We start from the raw sequence: 25,527 nt of genomic DNA, 5'->3' as shown, positions 1-25,527 counted from the left end.
GTATCATGTTTCTGATTTATATACGCTTTTTGCTAGCTAGTCTGAGGTGTTATTTATTTATTTATTTATTTGCAGTAACATGTGTACCTTCCTCTTGCAACTCTAGGCTAGTTAATATTTGTTCATTTATTCTCACATTCATTCATTTTTCTTGTAATTATTGGGTTGGCCAAAGAGCTTGTTTGTTTTTTCCCCATAAGGTGGCTCTAGTAGCACTTAGTTGTCTTTAACTTCATTAGAAATAATTTTGTTAGATTGTATTGTGACAGCTGTCATATCAGCACACATTTAAAAAAACATCAAAATTGGTGAATTTTTGTGCAGCTATTTTAATGTTGAAGATGGAAGAAAATATGAACATTTTGGCATATTTTGCTTTATTATTTCAAGAAAGGTAAAAATGCAACTGAAACACACAAAAAGAGATGTGTGGTGTATAGAGAAGGTGCTGTGACTGATCTAATGTGTCAAAAGTAGTTTGCGAAGTTTCATGCTGGAGATTTCTCACTGGATGATGCTCTGTGCTCAGGTAGACCAAAAAAAGACATTGAGAACCAAATAAAGACATTAATTGAGAACAATCAATGTTATACCACGTCAGAGATAGCCGACATAAAATATCCAAATCAATAAAGTTATTGGTGAAAATAAAAAATGTCTTTTACAGAAAAAACCTAAATGAACTTTTTGGCCAACGCAATACCACCAGCTAACACTGTGACTGCTACAGAGTAAGCGCTCTGAGTCAATAAATGAAAACAAATTTAGAAGTGTGGCCTAAGAGATAACAAGAATTGACCAATATAAGGAACTGCAACAGAAGAGTAGTTTTTCTCCAGGTGGTATATGCATAACAACAGAAGCACAAGGCAAGCATAATGCCTCTCTCTTCCCCTTCCCTAGCCTGGAAACCAGATTTAGTGAGTCAAGCAAGACTTGGTAGAAAGAATTGGAGCAAAACCCAACAAAATAAACAGCAAACCAACCAACCGAATAGGCGCAACAGGTGCCCAGGTGTTCCAAGAAGCCAGGTCCCTCAAGGAGGCCAGGGGGCAGGATGGGGCGGGGCCTGCCCGGCTAGACCACGCCCCTCTGGGGGCGAGTGTAAATTAGCGGGCTGCGCATTCCCGCTGTTTCCTAGGAGATGAAACACACAGGGCGCCGGAGCTTCACACGGAGCATTTGAGGTAAGCGGCCGGCGCGGGCAGGTAATCCCAAACCGGCTGCGAAGCCTCCACTCTCCCACCTACCCAGCCCGAGCTCGAGCGAGGCTGACTCAGCATGTCCCCTCGACGCCCAGTCCCACCAGAGTCAACTTCCGAAGAGAGAAGGGGCCCGTACTCTGGTAGAGGAGGAACTGGGGGGAGGAGACCCGGGGAAGGGCGGTGCGGCGGGAGGGGTCGGCCGCCGCTGCTCGGCCACACTCCCTCGACCACTCTCCGGCGCTCTCAGACGTTAGGGGTTGGACTGGTTCGAGGTGACGGTGGAACGTCCTTAATCCGAGGGTCTGTGCCCCCAAACCTCTACCCTAGGGTCGCGCCACTCTTCCGTCCCCGCGGCTCCCTCTGCTGCCTGTGCTGGAGCAGAAACTACTTTTAGGAGTGAGGGGAGGGCGGGCTCGGGTCTGGGGAAGCAGCGTAAGGAGTTCGGAACTGCTATAAAGTGAGAATGGAGGGAGAAGTCTTTTAAAGGACCCTCTTTGCGCGAAAAGGATAAGAGTACGGGTGTAAAGAAAACTTTCTTTACTGCAAATAAGTCGGGTTGGAAAGTGAGGGTACCAGTAAAACTGGTTTTTAGTGGTTTGTAATCTCATTTATAAAAGGAAAGAGATTTATGTAATTGTGTTTAGATAATTCTTTTAAATGAGCAGACATTTGTTCTAATGATAACGGAATCATCATGAAAGTCAAAGTTATCGGACTAATTTTAATCAGACAACAACCCGTTGAGTCAAAATAGTCGTGGGGACAGGTACTTTTCAGCTCTTTGGCCTGCCTTTGTCTCTGTCACCCCTCAGTTTGCCGCTGCGTGATGGGGAAAAGGAGGTACGTCTTTTCTTCGAAGGCGACCACTTACTGCCTGCAAAAGGCTGGTCTTGGGCAAGGATGTTAGATCTCTGGTGGGGTTTTTGTTTTTAGTTTTAAAATTATTTGAGACTATTAGCACAGAGCACCAGTGCAATTATATTTTAACACGGAGTCTTTGTTTTTCCATTGTGAAAGCTTCCCTTTTAATTTTTGTAAACATGATTTACTTTGAAATCTTCTGTTTTGCTTTTTAAACAACTTAGTGATTTTTAAAACGTTACTTTTTAAAAAATAATATCATACAGTAGGTTCTACAAATACAAGTTGAAGACATCCAATAGTGTCTTTTCAGTGGCAAACACAAATTTTGCCCTCCCTTTGCCCTCTATGTTAATCTTCTTTCATCCTATCTAAATCCCTCTTAACTGGCAGAAGCTGTTGAGAATAAAGCTAAACTTTACGGTAATTGTACACTTACATGAGCAGTAATTGTGCATTTAGATAAAAATAAAACAAGCGGGAGAGAAATTTGATGGGTATTTAATGTAGGTCAATAGTTAAGCCTCTAAATAAATGTCTTTTTTTAAATCAGAATATAAGGTTTGTTTAACCCATAGAAAAGTAAATAATTGTAGCTTGATTGTAGGAAATTCCAAGTATCTGACAGTTCTGTTAAGCTGAAGATCATAGTTATATTACCTGTACTTGTGTTTTGCCTTGTTACATGTATATATGGAAATAAATGTATAGAAATATTCATGTACGTAAGAAATCATGTTAATACCTGTCTGTTTTGCAGAATTAGCTTTCCGTAGGTTAACAGAAAAGAAGCTATGTAACTTGTAGAGAAATACTGTGTTTGAACTGGGAACCCATAGGTAGTCTATGTTCCTTAAGTTACATATACTGCTTTTGATTAGTAACCAGTTTAGGACCTTTCCATGCTACATTGATAAAAGTATTAATAGTTGTTTGTGTGAGTAGGCACATGGGAATAATGATTTTTTAGAACCCTTTATATTTATGCGTCTTCACATTAGGCCATGGTAAGGGGACAGCTGAAATGATTAGCATTTCAGCCTGGAGAGCTATTTATTTTTTAATTAATATGACTCAAAAGAGGCTTTCCAAAGCTTTTGTTTGGGACCATGGTATGTAAATTTGTTTTACTAAAAGATCGGGTAGGGTCATATTCACAGTTTTCACTACTCAACCCCTCAAATGAAAGAAACTGGGAAATAACCACGTTTGTTGTTTATTCTTCCTTGAATATAAATACCCTGCCCTGTAGACACCCTCACTTGAAACAAACCTTGTATTTCCAGTGTATATTTGAAAGTCCGTTGGTTAGGCTTGGAATGAAGTTCCAGAAGCCACTCTAAAACTGGGTTTTGAGGCCAAATGCAGATAGGTATTAAGGACTGAATGATCTGTTGTGCTAATAGTGCTTGTGATAGTGGTGGTTCATTGTCTTACTAGTGAATGAGAAAGGTAATTAATTCCACTTTTACAGTCTAAGTCACTACAAAGTAAAATTTGGACTACTGTTCCCCCTTTAAATAATTGCTGTTTCCTTCTCAAGCAATGTGTCCTTTTGCAGAATTGCATACATTTACTTTCTATCTCTTAGACCTTCAGTTAGGTATTAACATGAAAGTAATTGTTGCATATGCAACACATTTGCAAAGGAAAGCAATGCTGTTATCCAATTCGATGTCTTAATTAAATAATTTTTGGGGTGAGGTGAAAAATAAAATTCTCATGAAGGGAGCTCCAGGTAGCCTCCCTTCTCCCTTACTCACAATTTCTTTCCCCTCACTGTTTCTGGCCTGTTGTTTTTACAAGGTCCTTCAGGAATAGGATGAGCCAGGTGTAGCCCCAGGATTTTATTAATTAGGAAAAACCATTTCCCTATTTGTAGGATCTTGGTGTTCCAATTTGGAGGATCTTGGTATTTTAGGGTAAAGCGGTTGAGTTAGGAATCTTAAGGTGGGAAGGGGGCAGCTTTTGTTGTAGGGCAGATTCTGAATGGTTTGAGAGAAAAGAGGGGTGGTTTATTACAATCAGCTATATCAGTGGTGTAAAAGCCAATAAGAATGGGTCGTTTTGAAATTAGGGACTACACTGAAAGAACACAGCTTCAGGCTAATGCAAGTATCAGACTGACTCCATCTTTGATTCTCTGATTGATCATTGATAGGTTATTTAACCCTTCTGTATTTTTATTTTATAATTTTACTGGTATGATGGACATCATAGCCTTTTGGACAGTTATATTCTCTGTATGGTTATTTATGTAGTAAACCTATAGAGAGCACCATTTCCTTAAAAGAGATAGATATATGTCATCTTAAATAGAGTAGCTAGAAAAGAATGTTAAGTAATGTAATATGTTGATTGTAAATTGCAAAATACTGATTTCATAAAATCCTAAATGATCAGAAGAAATACATTTCAGCCCATAGTTTAATCATAGCATGTAGTACAAAACAACCCAAAAGATTTTTAAAATTGTATTTTCTTATACATCTAAAGTAAAAATTAATAAAAGCAAATAAATGTTTTGGTCAAGTACCCTGCTGAGGGATGTTGCCTTTCTCCATGTTAATACATTAATATTTAGAATCTGTGTTTATGTATGATGTAAAGACCACTTGCAAAAAACTGCATGAATAGGGGAACCATTTGCTGCCATTTGATAAACCATTTGCTCAGATGCAAGTTAAGAGAAATGAGGAACCCCTAAATAGAACTGGAAGCTGCTATCATCATCTCTTTTTCAAGATCTTGGCCACAGAGTTAGCATAGCCTGAATTATTTCCCATGTAGCTTTGAAAGGGTTCTTATCTGTATGAAATAAAAACACTCCCTGTTATTGAAAAGCCCCACAGGGTTTTTCTGAAGTTTCCTGTGGACAAATATATTCCTGAATATAAGAAACAACTTAGTTTTACTGTGCTTCTCTACACTTGTTTGTTCTTTCTCCGGAAAGCCTGTTGTTGGAAGTTCAGGTACATTGACAACTACATCACATCCCTGTCTGTCCTAATTTATGCATATAATACAGAAGCAATTTCTGTGATTTAATTTGATTTTGTAGAAATGAAACAGTGCTGCAATGAAAGGAAAATAATCTTTGAATGCAGTATCAAGTTATAAAAGGCATTTTAAAACACACTATTTATTTTAATGATGCCAGACATCCTGCAATTAAGCATAATGCCTTGTAACAGAATTAATAGAGATTTTTTTTAAAGATTTTATTTATTTATTTTTAGAGAGGGAAGGGGAAGAGAGAGAGAGAGAAACATCAATGTGTGGTTGCTGGGGGTCATGGCCTGCAACCCAGGCATGTACCCTGACTGGGAATCGAACCTGCGACACTTTGGTTCGCAGCCCATGCTCAATCCACTGAGCTACGCCAGCCAGGGCAGAATTAATAGAGATTTTTAAAAGCAAAGTAAGAATGAAAAGTAAGTATGACCTGAGAACCAGTTTCTTAAATGTGGAACTAAGAACAATGGGAAGAAACAAATGTAATGAAGTAGACACTAAGCCTAGAGTTTTTTCTGTAATCATAATAATAAAATCAGAACCTATTGAAACGTGTACCCTTCAAATTATATCCATAATTGTTTATTTGTATTTTGAAATCCACAGCTCTCTGAAAGGTGAAATTTTAAAAATTGTGCAAACACATTTGCAACAAGATATGACCTGAATGATGGGAGGACATTCATAGTCTTTATTTATTTTGCTTAGTATACTTTTCATATATTTTTCTGTAGGTATATTAAGAGGCTAATGCAAAGCATTGCATTACATACAGTAAATGCACCACATTACTCTTCTAAAACATGAGAATTCCTGGATTCCAAAGATATCTTGCCTAGGAGTTTCACACAGTGGATTATGGTCCAAATTAAATATGATGGAGAAATTGATTCAAAGGATTGATATAGTATAGATGTCTGATTTCCCAAGGTCTGATTTGGAATAATATAGATTATATTAAAAAAAAGAAATCATACACATCACTAGGCTGATATTTATTGAACATTCCAGAGATAAATAGTACAGTACCAAATGTATATTATCAGTCTGTTAAATGTAAACTTCATTCCAAAAAGCATAAGTGATTTACTGACAAATGTTTAACACATTAGTATTTATATTATTCGTAATTTTGTCTGTGCTATATATTACCAATAAATTTCTTGAAGAGATTCTTTAATGAAAGTTTTTTTTTTGTTATTATTTTTTATAGGGTATTTATAAGAATGGATGCACTGTTTCCTTGCCAGATTCCTTATTGCTGTAACTCATGAACCTGCATAGTCTTGGGAATGAACCTATGTTCAATGATGACAAACCTGTCACCAGTATAGCAACAACAGTCTAACAGCAAAAACAAAAATTAAAAAGCATTTAAATTTATATCCCACAAAGAAGCCATTGTAATCAACAACTGCTGCATTATTTTTCCAAGATGAACCGGTATACAACCATGCGACAGCTAGGAGACGGCACCTATGGGAGTGTGCTAATGGGCAAGAGTAATGAATCTGGGGAACTGGTGGCCATCAAAAGGTACTGTATACAACACTGCAAAGTTTACCATTAGTGCTGATCTTTCTTTTCCTTTGTTTGCTTGAGAATACATGCAAACAGTAATGCTTTTGTGTCTTACTGTAGATCATAGACTTGGGCACATCTAGTATTTAATGAGTGCTAGGCAGTTTATAATAACTTTTTCTTATGCAGTAGTTTCTACTTTATAGCTAAGGAATTTGAGGCACAGAGAGGTCATTAAGTCATTCATCCAAGGTCATATAATAAGGGAGCTGCTGAGTGAGGGTTTAAATCTACTGCTACCTTCTTGGCTACCATGGTGTGTTGCTAATTCTTTATGCTGCCTTTCCTTTACTTATTTCCTTACCCCGTCCTGTGTTTTACACTCTTGTACAGGCTCAGAATAATTCCTGTAGGAATTAGTTTAATAAATATGGATAACTCTAAGCTTTCTGAGAATCTTCTAGAATATCTCAATAGCAAATTATAATGCTAAATGAAAGCAGTAGGACATACAGGATTCTGATTTTTCATAATCCAGCTTTGTAATTTCTACACCTGAAGAAATATTTTTAGAATATAAGTCCTGTTTTTCTTGTCTCTCATTTTGTGTGGTGACTAAAAATACATTCATATAAATAATACAATCTCTTTCTGTGGCATATGTATTAGAATTACTTTATTACCCTAGATTCACTTTTTATGTATTCATCTTTAATGGTAACCAACATTAGCAGGGAAGAGAGGCAGTAAAAACAAAACTCAAGAAAGTTATTTCTAAAATTTGGTTACTTCTGAATTATTGCTGATTTAAATAAATCACTTGATTTTATGGGCCTCTTGTTTAAATCTAAGGTAATGATATAAAAGTTGTCAGAGAAAACATTTTACTAAATTTGCTACCAAAATTTGTAATTTTCTTCTATTCCACCTAATTATAGTATTTCATATTTATCTTTTAAGTTTTAGAAAGAGGGCCTTTTGGAAGGAGCCTTTGTAGAAAGGCCCAGTAAAACTAATTAGAGAAATGTAAGAATTCATCCAGAAAGGAAGATTAATGGTAATTCTTTCACTTTTGTATTAAAGCAGAATTTCAATTATGACATAGTCATGAACTTATACCAAATAGCCTTGAGATATGTGGAAGGGAGGTGATTTGCTTTTCAGGAGGAGGGAAATGAGAGAATCATAACTTGCCCAAGGTGAACTAATAACAGTGAGAAAGCCAGTGGTTTAATTTGTGCTTTCAAATCTTCAGTCCCCATACACTAAACTTAACTGTTTTTAACTTCAGGATGAAGAGAAAGTTCTATTCTTGGGATGAATGCATGAACTTGAGAGAAGTTAAGGTAAAAATCCTAGAGATGAAAAGAATTGGAGAAAGCCTTAGCTCTACCTCATACCTATCTCATTTCTGAGGAAAGTAGCTAAGGAGATTATTCTATAGTTAAAGACTTAGAATTAAAGATTTGGAATTAATTTTAGGAGATTAATCTTTTCTCTGTAGGAAGCAATACAAAGATCATTATATTTCCTAACATTTTCCTTTATCTTCTAATTTCTCATGTCTCATCAGAATCTCAGTGAAGAACAGAAAATAACTATGCCTTTTGTATCTGTAAATACATTCTCACTTTTAAGAGTATTTTCATTTATACTACAAAGAAAAGACAAGTTTTTAAATTACTATATGCCATTTCTTTATATTTTATGCTGTACGATTTGAATAAAATTTTGGAGACTTTGGCATGGTTAAGTCAGAAAAAAGTTAGACCTAGTTAATATACTTAGAAAAAAATGTTTAGTAGGTATTATTGACTTGGTTTATTTTTGCACTTATATTAATTACTTAAAACAATTCACTGCTTACTTCAAATAGGCATTCTAAAATGTTTTTAGAAATGTGAATTTTATAGATATTAAAATTCATTAATGAATTCAGAAGAAATGGGATATTAAGATAATTATCATACCTACTAGCATTGGTGAGATTTTGCCAGCTTCTGTAATTCTGTTGTAAGAATTTTAATGCTTATTTGCTGTGTTTCAGTCTCTGAAGAAACTTAATCATGCCAATGTGATTAAACTAAAAGAAGTTATCAGAGAAAATGACCATCTTTATTTTATATTTGAATATATGAAAGAAAACCTCTATCAATTAATGAAAGACAGGTATGTCTGCATTTTATGAAAATTGTACTTTTCTCCTATTATCTCCTCCATGAGTTCCTTGGGTCCCTTCAGTATGACACATTTTACAATATACAGATTGTAAGAGGGGGATTTAAGTTCATTAGTTTTTATCTTCATGAAAGGAAGTATCTAACCTTGAAGAACTGGCTACAACATAGCTTTTTTCCTTCTGCAATCTCTTAAAAATCAAAATAAATATATGATGTAAACACACATACCATCTACCTGTACTTTTGAAGCAAAATTTATTTATAATTTAATGTTCAGTAATAAAGCTGGTCTTGGGCAAAATTGAGAAAATTATGTTCATTTCTGTCCTGAGTGTCTTGTGGAAGGTTAATGAAAGAATGCAGGAAGAAATGAAGTAGCTTCCTAAAAAGGAGCTAATAAACTCAGTAGAATGCTTAAGTGAATGATAGAACTTAATGTTACCCATCCTAAGGAAATTCTTATTTTAATTTTTAAACCTGTGAACAGAACCTAACGAGGAAGAGCTTCAGTCATTTGTCGTGAGTTTGGGGAGGATAATATTTAGGAGGTAGATGCCAGTCACATCTGGGAGGTTAATGTCCAAAATTTTGTCTGCTTTTAAAGCGAGAGTTGAACAAAATATCTTCAAATACTTTGGAAACAAATTTCCCAGTAGACTGATGTTGACTTCTCTCTGCATTTCTTTCACACACACACATACTCACCCAAGGCCTCAGCATGGTGAGTGAATTTTTCTTTAATCATATTTCTTCTTCTTTCAGGCTGGGATGTTCCAGGCTGATATCATAACATCAATAGCAATTAAAGTAAAAGTAAAAGGTTTCTACCTCCCAAATCAGTATTTATTTTCTAGAGTCCTTTCTAGCCCTTCTATACAGGCATGCATACTTTTTGCATGGTTATATTTTAAGTATCACACATTATTTTATTTCATTCATTCACTTATAGGCTTATTTTAATGCTGATATATAATTTTCATAGCTACCATAGGATGTTCTGTTAAATGATTATACTAAGCTTCACTTAGCTCTGAATTATTTTAAAAGAAGTAACTATCAGTCGGAGACTGGGTTGGTAATTATAATGCATAACATTGATAGAATTATTTTGTAGCCATTAAAAGTGATAATTACAAAGATTATGGAAATGCTTATAAGTAGATAAAAAACAGAAAGCAAAATTGTATTTATGTAACATTGATACCTAATACAAGAGTTATGCATGTGCATGGTTTAGTATTAGATTAGAATACTGAAAAACCAAAATAGTTTCTTAGGTGGTGAGATTATGGGTAATTTTAATTTTGGTCTTCTAATAATAATTTATGCTGTTTAAAATATATGAAATGATAAACGTGCATGATATATTGAAATGTAGTTGTTGAAGAAGAAATTAAATACATAGAAATATATGAAGTATTATACTGTCATCTGATTAAAAATATATGTCTATCCGTGGAAGTGGTTAATGTAATAGAAAATGAACACTAAAAAGAATCAACTTTGGAAATTAAGTATTCAATTCTGGATTTTTAAATGAAATGTAAATAAAAGTGATATTATTTAGAAAATTATTCAATATCAAAGGTATAAATTTAACCATTAACAAGTGTATATGGTAAAGGGCTGTTTGGGTTAAGTGGTAATTTTACACTTTGTTTTTGGTACTTAACTTCCTGAAACATTGTTTTTGAGGATCTAGAAAAACTCAGAAGCCTTTTTTATTCAAATAAACTTTTCTATTTCAATTGGAAACCAATATACATTAACCTTTGTTCTGATACTATAAATTTCAGCATATAGCATTCTTTTTACAAATTTAAAATTGTTGGCTAGGATAAAAATATTTTGTTTCTTTTAAAATTTATAGTTTGTGAAAGTATGTTTTTTTATTTAATAATTTTTTGCTGTATATCTTGACCATTTAGTTCCCTCATACCCCCCCACCCTGCAGTTACCACACTGTTGTCCATGTCCACGGGTCTTTTTTCCTTTTTGCTCAATCCCTCTACTCCCTACCCATCCATCCCCTTCACTGTCATCCTGCTATCTATGAGGGTGATAGATAGTCTAGGCTGTTCATTAGATTCCACATGTAAGTGAAATCATATGGTATTTGTCTTTGCCAGGCTTATTTCACTTAGCATAATATTCTCCAGGTTCATCCATACTGTTGTAAAGGGTAAAACTTTATTTTTTTACAGCTGAGGAGTATTCCATTGTGTAATGGAATGGACTCTTAGGGCAACTTCCATATCTTGGTGATTGTAAATAACGCTGCAACGAACACAGGGGTCCTTATGTTCTTTTGAATTAACATTTTGGATTCTTTCAGATATATTCACAGAAGTAGGATCTCTGGGTCAAAAGGCAGATCTGCTTTTAATTTTTTGAGATATTGCCATATTCCTTTCTGCAGTGGTTGTACCAATCAGGATTCCCACCAACAGTGCAAAAAGTTTCTCCTTTCTCTACAGCCTTGCCAGCACCTGTTGCTTTGTTGATTTATTGATGATAGCCATTCTGACAGGTGTAAGAATGTATCTGTGATTTTTATTTGTTTATCTAATGATTAGTGACATTGAACATCTTTTCCTATGTCTATTAGCCATCTGTATGTCCTCTTTGGAGAAGTGTCTATTCAGATCCTTTGCCCATTTTTTAATCGAGTTGTTTGGGAGTTTTTTTGGTGTTGAGTTTGTAAGTTTTTTATAAATTTTGGATATTAACCCCTTATCAGATGTATTGGTGAATATGTTCTCCCATTCTGTGAGTTGTTTTTTTTTATTTTATTGATAACTTCCTTTGCCGTGCAAAAACTTTTCAGTTTGATGTAGTCCCATTTGTTTATTTTTGTTTCCCTTGCCTGGGGAGATATATAAGATAAAATATTGCTACAAGCTATGTCCGAGATTTTGCTGCCTATGTTTCTCTACAATTTTTATTATTTCAGTTCTAACATGTAATTCTTTATTCATTTTAAAATTATTCTTGTGTTTGGTGTGAGAAGGTGGTTTAGTTTCATTTTTATGCACTTATCTGTTATTGAATCAACTATATTTAGCCCATTGTATGTGCTTGCTTCTTCTGTCGAATAGTAATTGACTATAAAGGCATGGGATTATTTATGAGCTCTCTGTTCTGTTCCATTGATATATGTGTCTGTTTTTATGCCATTACCATGCTATTTTGATTATTGTGGCATTATAGTATAGTTTGTTAATTAGGTAGCATGATTCCTCCAATTTTCTTCTTTATTCTCAGGATCACTGTGGCTATGCAGGACCTTTTGTGGTTTCATATACATTTTTTAAAAATGTGTTCTATTTCTGTGAAATACATCATTAAAATCTTGATAGGGATTGTATTGAATCTATAGATTGCTTTGGGTAGTATGGACATTTTAATGATGTTTATTCTTCCTATCTACGAACGTGGTATATGCTTCCACTTAGTTGTATCTTCTTCAGTTTCTTTCTTCGGTGTCATAATTTTCCGAGTACAGGTCTTTTATATCTTTGGTTAGATTTATTCCTAGGTATTTTATTCTTTTTGAATCAATTGTGAATGGGATTATTTTCTTAATATCCCTTTCTGTTAGTTCATTACTGGCATATAAAAATACAATTTATTTCTGAATATTAGTTTTGTATTCTGCTACATTATTCAATTCATTTATAAGTCATACTAGTTTCTTGGTGGAATCTTTAGGATTCTATATGTACAGGATCATGTCATCTGCAAATAAAGACAGTTTTACTTCTTCCTTTCCAATTGGGATGCCCTTTATTTCTTCTTTTTTGTCTGATTGCTGTGGCTAGGACTTCCAGTACTATGTTGAATAAGAGAGGTGAAGGTGCACATCCTTATCTTGTTCCCGATCTTAAGGAGAATACTTGTAGTTTTTGCCTGTTGAATATGATGCTAGCAGTGGGTTTGTCATTTATGGCCTTTATTATGTTGACGGATGTTCCCTCTATTCCCACTTTGCTGAGAGTTTTTTATCATAAATTGGTGCTGGATTTTATCAAAAGTTTTTTCTGCCTCTATTGGTATGATCATGTGGTTTTTATCCTTCATTTCGTTTATGTATGTAGTGAATCACATTTATTGATTTACGATTGTTATACCAACCTTGCATTTCTGGAATAAATCCCACTTGATCATGGTGTATGATCTTTTTGATGCATTGCTGTATTTGGTTTACTTATATTTTGTTGAGGATTTTAACATCTATCTTCATTAGGAATATTGGCCTATAATTTTCTTTTTTTGTAGTGTCTTTATCTGGTTTTGGCATTATGATAATGCTGACCTCATAAAATGAGCTTTGGAGCCTCCCTCCTCCTGAATTTTTTGAAATAGATTGAGAAGAATAGGTGTTTGTTCTTCCAGGAATGTTTGGTACAATTCACTTGTGAAGCCATCCAGTCCAGGGCTTTTGTTCATTGGGAGTTTTTTGATTACTGCTTCAATTTCACTAGGTGTAGTCTGTCTAGTTTTGGAAGAATGTATGTTACTAGGAATTTATCCATTTCATCCAGGTTGTCCAGTTTGTTGACATATATAATTGTTCATAATATTTCTACAATCTTTGTATTTCTTGGGTGTTATTTCCCCTCTTTGATTTCCTATTTTATTTATTTGGTTTCTCTCTCTCTTTTTTCTTGATGTTCTGGTTAAAGGTTTGTCAATCTTGTTTATCTTTTCTAAGAACCAGCTCTTGGATTCATTGATGTTTTGTATCATTTTTGAGATTTTTATTTATTTCTACTCTGATCTTTATTATTTCCTTCTACTCACTTTGGGCTTTTTTGTTGTTCTTTTTCAAGTTCCTTTAAATGTGAAGTTAAATTGTTTATTTGAGCTTTTTCTTGTTTTTTGAGATAGGCACATAATGCTATGAATTTCTCACTTAGGATTCCTTTCCCTGTGTCCCACAGATTTTGGATAGTTGTGTTCTCATTTTTATATGTTTCAAGGTATCTTTTGATTTCTTCCTTGACCAATTCATTGTTCAATAATGTGTTATTTAGCTTCCATGTCTTTGTGTTTTTTAGTGTCCCTCTTTTGATTGATTTCTGCTTTCATAGCATTGTGGTCAGATAAGATGCTTGATATGATTTCAAGCTTGCTAAATTTATTGAGACTTCTTTGTGTACTAACATGTAGTGTATCCTAGAAAATATTCCATGTGTACTTGAAAAGTATGTATATTCTGCTGCTTTGGGGTGAAATGCTATGAAGATATCAATTAAATCCATTTGATCTACCATGTTCTTTGTGGCTGCTGTCTCCTTTTGATTTTTTGTCTGGAAGATCTATCCATTGAAATCAATGGGGTGTTAAAATCACCGACTGTGACTGTATTTCTGTTGATCTCTCCCTTTATGTACGTCAAGAATTGTTTCACATAATTAGGTGCTCCTATGTTGGGTGCATAATTGTTTACTAGGATTATATTCTCTTGTTGGATTGTTCCCTTTATCATTATGTAGTATCCTTGTTTGTCTCTTACTATAGCATTGGTTTTAAAGCCTCTTTTGTTGGATTTAAATATTGCTACCTCAGCTCCTTTTTTCCTTTCCATTAGTATGAAATACCATTTTCCATTCCTTTACTTTTAGTCTGTGTGTATCTTTTCATCTGAGATGAGTCTCTTGGAGGCAGCATATATATGGGTCTTGTTTTCTTATCCATTCAGGTATGCTATGACTTTGGTTGGGGCATTTAAGCCATTTACATTTAAGGTGGTTATTGATAAATACATATTTAGTGCCATTTTATTGTTAGACTACTTTTTTCTGTTATGTTTCTTCTTCTTTTTCTTCTTCTTAAAGCAAGCCCTTTAACATTTGTTGCAGTATTGGTTTGGTGTTAACAAACTCTTGCTTTTTCTTATCTGGAAAGCTCCTTATTTCTCCCTCAGTTTTAAATGATGGCTTTGCTGGGTAAAGTAGCTTTGATTACAGGTCCTTGCTTTTCATCACCTTGAATAGTTCAAGCCAGTCCCTTTAGGTGAAATGTTTTTGTTGAGAAATCAGATGACTGTAATTGGTGCTCCCTTGTAGGTAACTACCTGCTCTGCTCTTGCAGCTTTTAGGATTCTCTCCTTTGTTTAAACCATGTCGTTTTAATTGTGATGTGTCTCAGTGTATGCCTCTTCGGGTCCAACTTTTTCAGAATTCTCTGAGTTTCATGGACTTACATGTTTTTTCTTCTTCACCAGATTAGGGAAGTTTTTGGTCATTATTTCTTCTAATACCTTCTTGGTACTTTGCTTGCTCTCTTTTTCTTCTGGTATTTCTATGATATGGATGTTGTTATACTTCATGTTGTCTAAAATGTTTCTTAAGCTCTCCTTATTTTTGCTGCTCTGCCTGAGTGTTTTATTCTACCTTGTTTCCAAATCACTGATTCCGCCCTCTGTGTCATCTAACCTATTGTTTATTCCTTCCAGTGCATTATTTATTTCAGAAAGTGCTTTGTTTATTTCTGACTGGTCCTTTTTTATGGTTTCTGTGTCCTTTTTTCATGCAGTTGAGTATCCTTATAATCATTAGTCTAAACTCTCTGATATCTTTCTTGCCTCAATTTCATCTAGTTCTTCTGGAAAATAGTTTTCGTCTTTCATTTGGGGTTTGTTTCTTTCTTTTTCCATTTTGGCTGCTTCTTTGTATTTGTTTCTATGTATTAGGTAGGTCTGCAAGACTCTTGTACATGCCTAGGTCAAACCCTGCCTGTGACTAGCCTTGGGAAGCCTGCTTGGTGGTATCAGCAAACCATAGCATGTGTGTGGTTCTTTCTGCTAGGATTGCTGGTGTGCAGAAAGAACCAGCCTGCATGCCAAGACTGGCTCCAAGCAGCACCAAGTCCGGAGAGAGTCAGTTAAAGTCTTGGAGCTCCCAGAGATCCATCTCTTTCTGAAGGCTTTCTCAGTCAGGCTTAAAGAGTAAAAGTCTTCCAGCTGCACTCCTCAGTAGCAGGTCTTAAGCACCATACTGTAGGGCAGAGCAATTCCTGCAGGCGGGGCAATTGCTTCCCCTCAGGCTGATGCCACTTGGTGGGGACTACTTTGCCTAAGAAAGATGGCTCCTGCAATATGGGGAATGACTCAGCATAGGGATCCTGGCAGCTGCTCCTTCAGCTCTCTACTGAGAGCCACCACCCCCAGACTCTCCTCAAGTGTCTCTAGTCAACTCTGCCCTTTCTCTTCTGGAGTCCAGGGTAAGTGACTGTAAACAAAATTTCATGTGTTGACCCTTTAAAAGGCTCTCTGAGTCTCCAGCCATCTCTCTCTGGCAGACAGAAAACCTGCTGCTTTTCACAGCTGGATGTTATCTGGGTTCCTTTCCCATTTCTGGTGCTGTAGGCTGGGGAGCTCAGCTTGGGGTTTAAACCCTATACTACTCAGGAGAAACCCCTTGGCTGCTGAAATATTCCTGTGGGACTTCAGCTGCTGCCCATGGGAGTCTAGACAGCCCTGTTATGCCTCTTTCACACTCCCTACCAGTCCCATTGTGGTGACATGGCTTCTCCTGTATGTCTGTGGTTATAAGGCTCCTCTCTAGCTAGTGTTCAGTTGATTATTTGGGGTGATTTTTCTATACTTTAGTTGTAATTGCAGTTTGGTCCTGGGAGGAGGTTAGTGTAGCTTCCACTTACTCCTCTGCCATCTTGGGTCTCTGAAAGTGAGTTTTTCAAATATTTCAGTAATACATGATCAGTACTATTTTCAGGCCCTGGCCAGTAGTTCAGTTGGTTAGAGCATGTCCCAATATGCCAAGGTTGTGGGTTCAATCCCCAGTTGGGGTCTCTCTTTCTTGCTGTCTGTCCCTCCCTTCCTCTTTCTCTCAAAAAAAAAAACCAATCAATAAAAGACTTTTTTAAGATATTATTTTCAAATTTGAGATAAGGCCACATTTATCTTTATGGTTTGCTTCTAGCCCATTTGGTGGGACATTTTGGAATATTATGTAAACATATAATATAGTTAACAATACAATGTAAAAAAAAGACTTTTTCCCATATGTTGAGAACACTTGAATAATAAAGATGTTAGAAAATGTTGAAATGATTACTTGCGAAACATAGAATGGCTTCAGAATCAAAGAAGAATTAACTTAGAGTCAAGGAATTAAATTTGATCACATTAATTTTTGGTATGCTATTGATCAATATTTGTCAGCCTTAATTTGGCCCTTATTTGGATCTTACTTTGTTAGGCCTTTTGTAAATACCGTATAAAGCTGCACTGTCCAGTGCAGTGTCTGTGAGACACAAGTAGCAATTTTGAAGTGTGGCAAGTCTGGATTGAGCTATAAATGTAAAATAAATTACATGTCAGATTTTGAAAACTTGGTACAAAAAAGAAGAATGTAAACTGATTAGTAATTTTATAATTTTTAAAAAGATTTTAATTTATTTTCATAGAGAGGGAAAGAGAAGGAGAGAGAGAGAGAGACATCAATGTGTGGTTGCCTCTTGCGTGCCCCCTACTGGGGACCTGGCCTGCAAACCCAGGCATGTGCCCTGACTAGGAACTGAACCTGCGACCCTGTGGTTCGCAGTCTGGTGTTTAATCCACTGAGCTACACCAGCCAGGGCTCATTAGTAATTTTAAAATACTGACTGCGTGTTAAAATAATATTTGGTATATGTTGAGTTCGACAAACATTGTTAAACACTTGTGTTTCTCATTCATGGTTCTTGTTATATTTTTATTAGACAGTACAAATGCATACTCTAGAACTGAAGCAGTTATGCCCTTAAAACTTTTAAAGCCTACATACACTAGCTATTTGAGTTTTTACTACCCAGCAAAACAAAAACAATTCTAAGTTTCACTTTTTAAATATGTGACAGCACTATGAAACTATAAATCATACTTTAGCCAGAATTATGAGGCCAGGAGGAGCTCCAAGGGAGGAGGAACTTCATTGGTTTTGGTGGTTGGTTAGCAGCTGTTACATGAGTATTTTTCTGTTCATTTCTTCACAGGAACAAGTTGTTCCCTGAGTCAGTCATCAGGAATATTATGTATCAAATATTGCAAGGGCTGGCATTTATCCATAAACATGGTAGGTTTCTTTGTTTTTCTTTTTATTGTTGTTCAAGTACAGTTGTCTCCATTTTCCCCCCAATACTACCCCTTGCCACACCTATCCCCACCTTCCACCCTCAATGCTATACCCACGTTTGGCTTTGTCTGTGTGTCCTTTATACATGTTCCTTGACGACCCTTCCTCTTTTCTTTCCTCATAATCCCCCTCCTTTAAGCTTCCTTTTCCTGCTTCAGATTATTGTCAAGATCACACACAGGAATTGAACATGTACATAAATAATGTTATGTTTGGATAACTGCAAGTTTGCAGTATGTGACTATACATACTTATATTTTTAAGAATTTAGTATTTTTATCATTTTATATAAAATACAACTTCTATAATCTGTAACTGTCTTCCAGTATGGCAGAAATTTTTAACAGTTTGATCATCAGCCTTTGGTCTTAGTGGTCATAAACCTATCCTGCAACTTCATTCCCTCTGATTTTACCATGGAAATGAGAACAATAAATATATAAGGCCCTTCTTTTGGAAATGATAAGAATACTTTGATTTACCAAGACTAGTTATTATTATTTAAATAGTTTAAATCAACCATATTATAATATTTCATAGTTGCCCTTGGTATTTACATTTAGTTGTTTCTGTTCTTTGAGTAAAATTAAAGCAAGTGATCTCATTTTTATGAATTTCTTATTTATGTAGTCTTTATATAGTTTTTGCATATCAATCAAACCAAAATAATTAGTATTGTAAGTTAGTATGATATTATAAAAACCTTTAGCAAACATTTCTTTAGAGTCACTAGATGTTTAGATATTAAATTAGAAAAGTTTCTACTATACCATTGGTGCATTTTGAACATAGGCATTCAAAAAACACCATCATTAGTCTCCGTTCATGTTTCATCCCATATTTTATACTTCTTTTTCTCTTTTAAGTGCTACAGGAAATAATTTATTTTCTAAAAATACTATGCAGCTCTGACTGCTGTGGCTCAGTTGGAGTGTTGTACTGTAAACTGGAGGTCATGGGTTCAATTTCTGGTCAGCACACCTTCCTAGGTTGTGGGTTTGGTCCCTGGTCAGGGGTTACGTTGTTTCTTTTTCACATCAATGTTTCTCTCCCTTCTCCCATCCTTCCCTTCTCTGTGAAATCAATAAGTAGGTCCTTATGTGAGGATAAAAAAAAATGGTCTGCAGAATTCCACAGAAGCATTGAGAAAATTCCTGAATCCCTAGTTGTTCGTCTTATATAAACTAGTAAGGTCTTTAAAAGTCTAAAACCCTGGGTAATATACTACAACCCATTGGTAAAAGTCATTTATTAATTATAGACATATAAAAAATGTATGCTATTTTCATTGTTTGTGGTAGATGCCTGATCTTCAGCCCCAAATCTAGAATAGGGTGAATATATTATGCCATTGAAACTCTGGTCAGCATGGTACTCTTGATATTTACGAGTTACTTTATGCTAATGAAGCAAGTATGATATGAAAATCAAAAGTCTCAAATTGTTTGATTTTTGGGGGAAGAGCTTTGTGTTTTATTAATAGTTTTCAGGCTAGTAATAAAGTTGTTTTAGTTTCCTTAGATATGTATCGATTATTAGCAACTTCAGAGCACAGGGGATTCAAGGAAATTAGTATGGGATTTATAAATTTCTGCTGAAATTAAATAACATGAGTAATCTAGAATTACATAATTGACCACACAGTGATTTGGGAAACTGGACTTTAACAACAATAGGCATTTTTACAAAACTTTATTTCTCTGTAGTTGATAAATACCACATATGTAATATTTTGAGAAAATATTTTTTAAATAGTGGCTGTCAAAAAAACAAGACCAATATTTTAGTTAAAATAGGACCAAATCTCCAATATATTTATATTAGTGAGGATAGGGAAAGTCTAAACTTCACATATATGTAATTGGTTCAATTCTAAGATTTTATGGATTAATGTCACTTTGCCATCATGTGTTCGCATTCCTGTCTTCTTATAAAAGTGCAACAGATTTCTCTTGGAAATTAGTGAAATGGCTCCTAACAGCTATTTTGAGTAAGAAGTACCAGATAAACTGAATTCAGAACTCAGTTATAGATGTCACAAATGTAGAACCCACACTGGCTTTGAAAGACTTAAGATTGAGTTTAGGATGAGACAGTCTTCCTAGCCCAAAGCTGCATGAAAATCCTCTCATGATGAATATTACAGCCAGTGACCTGGCTTGTTCTTTATCCTCCCACCTTGCAGGGTCATTAGAATACAGGCCATCTGTGTACAAGAAGTGTGCTTTAGATCTCTCATGGAAATTTACAAGGAGGGCTTTTGTGGTTTTTCTTCTGCCTGGGTTTTCTGCCTCATTTTCATTGGGCTGCCTTTTAGATTCCATAACTAACCACTTATTTTATATATTGGTTGGTAAATAAGCATTATAGTTACTGGGTTTTTCAGTAAAGCAGCTACCAAGGAAGAACTGAACTGTTAAATAAAAGAATTTTAAATAAATTGGTTAAAATGGGTGGAGATCTCTTTTTGTTTAATAGGTTTTTCAAGTAAGTGATTATACTCAAGGAATCTCATGTGAAATGTAATAGCGCCACATAGTAAGACCAGCTGTGTTGACTTAAGCCTGATTATGCAGCCCTACTCACGCTTTCATTGACCTAGTTCTCTCTGAACCTCAACCTCCTTGTCTCTTACACAACAGTGACCATAATACCTCTTTAAGGCTGTTCTGCAAATTAATGAGATTGTCATAATGTGGCAGTATCCAACCCACTGCCTGAACTTACTGGATTAACAGATACATGTTGTTTTATGTATTTTTTGATCCTCACCTGAGGATTTGTTTGTTGATTTTAGAGAGAGAGGAAAGGAGGGGGGAGGGAGGGAGAGAAAGAGAAAGAAACATCGATATGAGAGAGAAACATTGATCGATTGGATGCCTCCTACACACACCTGGCCCCAAGATGGAATGGCACTCTTTTGGTGTGTGGAACAACACTCCAGTCAATGGGCCTCACCAGCCAGAGTGAAGGAATACATGTTATTTTTAATGACCTTACATGCCTTGTGATCTTTCTTGCTAAATTACTTTGAAAGGAGTATCTCCACCTCCAGTCACTTTTTATACACTAAACATGGTTTCTTTTTTCCCCTTAGTTCACATTCCTAATTATAACAGAGAGGCTCAGTTCTATTTTGTTTATGTCACATATATTTAAACATGATAGTTGATGGTTGTTTTTCCTTTTTATATTCCTAGGTTTTTTTCATAGGGATATGAAACCAGAAAACTTGCTTTGTATGGGTCCAGAACTTGTGAAAATTGCTGATTTTGGTCTTGCAAGGGAATTAAGGTCACAACCACCATACACTGATTATGTGTCAACCCGATGGTGAGTGTTATGCAGCTCTCCAGAGGCATATGCTTATGCTGAAGTTTTCCTCTAGTGAATTGTCAAATATCATTCTGGGTGTTCCATATGTAGTATTTAAAGCAAAATGTAGAAGTGACTTTGTATTCTTTGGAGAGAAAGGATCAGTTGAGACTATACTAATTTATGAATAAGAGGAGGAAAAAAGATTTTTTATTCATTCAACAAATATTTATTGAACACCTACTATGTGCCAGATATTAACTTCGGCACTGGGAACAGAGAAGTGAACTAAACAAAAAGAACACTGCCTCATATACAAATAACCAAGTTGCAAATATGAGTTACCAACAGAAGGATATCATACATGTTCATCAAAAAACATATACTAGTCCCAAACTGCAAACTACCCAAATGTCCACCAAGTGGTGTGATATATTCACCCAGTGAAATGCTTTACAGCAATGAAAATGGAAGGCCTGTAATTACATGCAACAGTATGGATGAGTCTTACAGATATAATGTTGAGAGCAAGAGACCAAACAAAAAAGAATACATACTGTATGATCCCATTGATATTAAATGCAAAAGTAGAGAAAACTAATTTATGTTGTTAAAAGTCAAAATAGCAGTTACATGGCAGAGGGGAGGGGTAGCAACTGGAAGAGTTCAGGAGAGGGGACTTCGGGATGCTGGTAATATGCAGTTTCTTGATCTGGGTGCTGGGTCCATGGGTGTGTTTTGTTTGTGAAAAGTCATCAGGCTAGCACTCTTATGATACATACATTTTTCTGTATGTATATATACTCCAGTAAAGATAAGAATATTTGTGTATCAGACAGAGAAAAATAAAATATGAAAAGGCACAGGGAGTTGGGGGAGATAAGGGAAGAAAAAAAGAATGTTGCTATTATAAATAGAAGGTTTTGCTAAGAAGAGCCTGGGAGGACATGCCAGGGTAAGCAGGAGCTTTTCTGGGAGAGAAAATGCTGAGGGTAAAGACCTTGACACAGGAGTGCCACATGTGGACTCTGCGGAGCCCAGAATGAATAAGGAGGGCAGTAGTAGGAAATGAGGTCTGAGTGTTTAGGGGTGGCCAGATCTCCTAGCTCATTGAAGGACTATAGTGACTTTTTAATCTGAGGGACTAGGGAGCCCTTGGAGAATTTTGACATGATCTGACATGTTTTAAAACTCTGACTGATGTATTGAAAATAGAATTTAGAGGAGCAAGGGCAGAAGCAGGGAGGCCAGGTAGGAAGCTATTGTAATAATTCGGGCAGGAAATGGTAGTGACTTGAATCTGGTGGCTGTGGAGATGGTGAAAGGTGTACGATGTTGGCTATGTTTTTAAAGTAGAGCAAACATGAGTTCCTGGTAAATCAGGTGTTGGGTTATAATATATAAGGGAGTCAAGACTCCACCTTTTTCCCCTCAGCAACTGGAAGGATGGAGTGAGCACTAATTGAGATAGGGAATTCTAGGGAGTTCTTGCTCAGGGGGTTGGGGCAGGGGAAGCACAATTTGGTTTTAGGTTGAGGTGAATGTTTATGTAAGGGGAGATGTCAAAGTAGACAGCTGGATTTATGATACAGAGTTCAGGGGAGAGGGCTGGGCTGAAGATGTGAAGTAGAAAACATTAGTGTTAAAAATTGTAAGATTAAATGAAGTCACTAAGTGAGCAAGTGTAGTTAGAGAACAGAAGCAATCTGAAAACTGAGCTAGATAATGTAATCATAGGCCCCCATTTGCCCAGGACGGTTTCAGCCAATGCCTGTTTTGTTTCTTTTCATTAAAGTTATTGGGATGACATTGGTTTAATATGATTATAAGCATACATTTCTTGGATATATGATCTATATATTATTGCACTATGTGCCCACCACCAAAAGTCAAATCTTCTGTCACCATATGTTTGACCCCCTTTACCCTTTTCAACCCACCCCTGCTTCCCTCTGTTGTCTGTGTCTATGAGTTTTTGTTTTTCTTGTTTGTATCCCCCATATGAGTGAAAGCATATATTATTAACTTTTCCTGTCTGACCTATTTGGCTTAGCATGATATTCTTAAGGTCCATCCATGTTGTTGCAAATGGCAGTATTTCATCTTTTCCTTATGGTTGAGTAATATTCCATTGTATATATATATACTACATCTTTATTCAGTCATCTATGGAAGGACATTTTAGTTGTTTTAATGTCTTGGCCACTGTGAGTAATGCCTCAGTACATAGGAGTGCATATCTCTTTGCGAATAAATATTTTCAAATTTTTTAGGTAGATACCTAGAAAAGGGTTGCTGGATCATATGGTTGCTCTGTTCTTGATTTTTTGAGGAATCTCCATCTTTTTTTCTTCCCACAGTGGCTATACCAGTTTACATTCCCTCTAGCAGTGAATGAGGGTTCCTTTTTTCCTACACAGCCTCTCCAACACTATTATACTTGCCTTGTTGACAACAGCCATTCTAATAGGTGTGAAGTGGTATCTCATTGTGGTATTGATTGGCATTGCCCTAATAGCCAGTGAAGTTGAGGATCTTTTTATATATTCATTGGCCATTTGTATGTTTTTTTGGTAGAAGTGTCTATTCAGGTCCTTTATTCATTTTTTAATTGGATTGTTTGTTCATTTGATGTTGAGTTATATGAGTTCTCGCTATATTTTGGGCATTAATCCCTTGACAGAGCTGTTGTCTGCAAATATCTCCTCCCATTCATTTGGTTGCATTTATGTTTTGTTGGTTTCTTTTGCTGTGCAGAAGCTTTTTAGTTTGATATAGTCCCATTCACTTACTTTTGCTTTTACTTCCCTTGCCTTTGGGGTCAAATTCTTTATATAGAAAACTCTAAAGACTCCACCAAAAGAAACTATTAAAAATAGTAAATACAGTAAAGTTGCAGGATACAAAATCAATATACAAAATCCACAGCATTCCCATGTACTAACAATGAAATTTCAGAAAAAAAATGAAAAACACAATTCTTTATGCAGTTGCAACCAAAAGAGTAAATATCTAGGAATAAACTTAAAGGATATGAAGGACCTATACCTTACAATGCATTATTAAAAGAAATTTTAAAATAATACAGTTAAATGGAAAGATACTCTGTGTTTGTGGTTTGAATAGAATCAACATAAAATGACCATATTACCCAAAGCAATATACAGATTTAATACAATCCCCATCAAAATCCCAGTGATTTTTTTTAAAGGAATAGAACAAAACGGTAGAGCTTGTTAGGAACATGTAGAAAGGACATATGGGCAAAAAAAAAAAAAAAAAGAATGAAAGATCATAAGATTTGTATGGAACTACAGAAGACCCCGAGTAGCCAAAGCAATCCTAGAAAAAAGAACAAAGCCAGAGGTATCACACTCCCTGACTTCAATAGTTATGATAATCAAAACAACATGGTATTGGCAGAAAAACATACACACACAGGCCAATGCAACAGAATTGAGAGCATAGAAATAAACCCATATTTAGATGGGCAAATAATTCAACAAAGGCACCAAAAACATAAAATGGAGGAAAGAAAGCCTCAATAGATAGTGCTAGGAAAAATGGAAAAGCTACATGCAAAAGAATGAAATGAGACTGATGTTTGTGCCAATATATAAAAGTTAACTCAAAATGGATCAAAGGCCTAAAAATAAGATCTGAAACAATAAATTACATACAAGAAAATAGATACTAAACTTAGGGACCTTGGTCCTAAGAGCCACTGCCTATTATCAGCAGTTTCATTTAAATGAGCTAGGACAGGTCTGAGAGACCTCCACTGTATGCTTCCTGCTCCCTCTGTGGTCTTACATGGTAATGTGAGAGATGTGTGAAAGTGAATGATGAACCAAGTACACACCTTAACATGACTAATTTAGAGATTTCCTGTCTATTTAAACATTTCCTGAAGCAATATAAACAAATGTGCTTAGATAGAAGTGATCTTCAGCCAACTGGTTCACTGAGGGTGCGAACAGGAGTAGTCTTGATACTGTTTGCCCATCCACGCACATGGCATACAAGCCTCTTGTGCCATGGTCTTTGCCATAACCTTTGAGATGGCTGTGGGTAAGATCGTGGGAAACATAGGAAGTTATAGGTTAGGTGTACAGGAAGTATATGTGGGAAATAAACCCACAGCAGGGTACTTGTAGGGCATAGAGAAAGTGGCCTAAATATTTATTTTAAAGTGATTATTACATAGTATGAGGATATAACTATTTTGCTGTTTGGTGCTATGGATTGACTTATATCTCAAAAATAGATAGGTTGAATACCTAGCCCTTG

General features: G+C 35.6%; 1 protein-coding gene across 6 annotated transcripts in view; it reads left to right on the top strand.

Annotated features, from left to right (window-relative positions):
- Positions 1-1,106: 1,106 nt before the first annotated feature.
- MAK (male germ cell associated kinase) overlaps positions 1,107-25,527 on the top strand; it is a 105,461-nt gene continuing 81,040 nt past the window's right edge. For 4 of the 6 annotated variants that reach the window (XR_006786010.1, XM_045841628.1, XM_045841627.1 and 1 more), the window contains exons 1-6: positions 1,448-1,505; positions 6,295-6,617; positions 7,894-7,948; positions 8,650-8,771; positions 17,783-17,862; positions 21,123-21,255. Coding sequence is in view for 5 of the 6 variants with exons in the window: in XM_045841628.1 (XP_045697584.1) it covers positions 6,517-6,617; positions 7,894-7,948; positions 8,650-8,771; positions 17,783-17,862; positions 21,123-21,255 (491 nt within the window). In the remaining variant the exon portion in view is untranslated. Of the gene's footprint in view, positions 1,188-1,208; positions 1,346-1,447; positions 1,506-6,294; positions 6,618-7,893; positions 7,949-8,649; positions 8,772-17,782; positions 17,863-21,122; positions 21,256-25,527 lie in introns of those variants that run through there. The other 2 variants (XM_045841625.1, XM_045841626.1) reach the window with 2 other exon arrangements.

The sequence above is a fragment of the Phyllostomus hastatus genome, unplaced genomic scaffold (genome assembly GCF_019186645.2).
Source record: "Phyllostomus hastatus isolate PE091 unplaced genomic scaffold, TTU_PhHast_1.1 phas_contig_37, whole genome shotgun sequence".
Lineage (NCBI taxonomy): Eukaryota > Metazoa > Chordata > Mammalia > Chiroptera > Phyllostomidae > Phyllostomus > Phyllostomus hastatus.
This window is presented reverse-complemented; position numbering and strand designations above follow the sequence as displayed.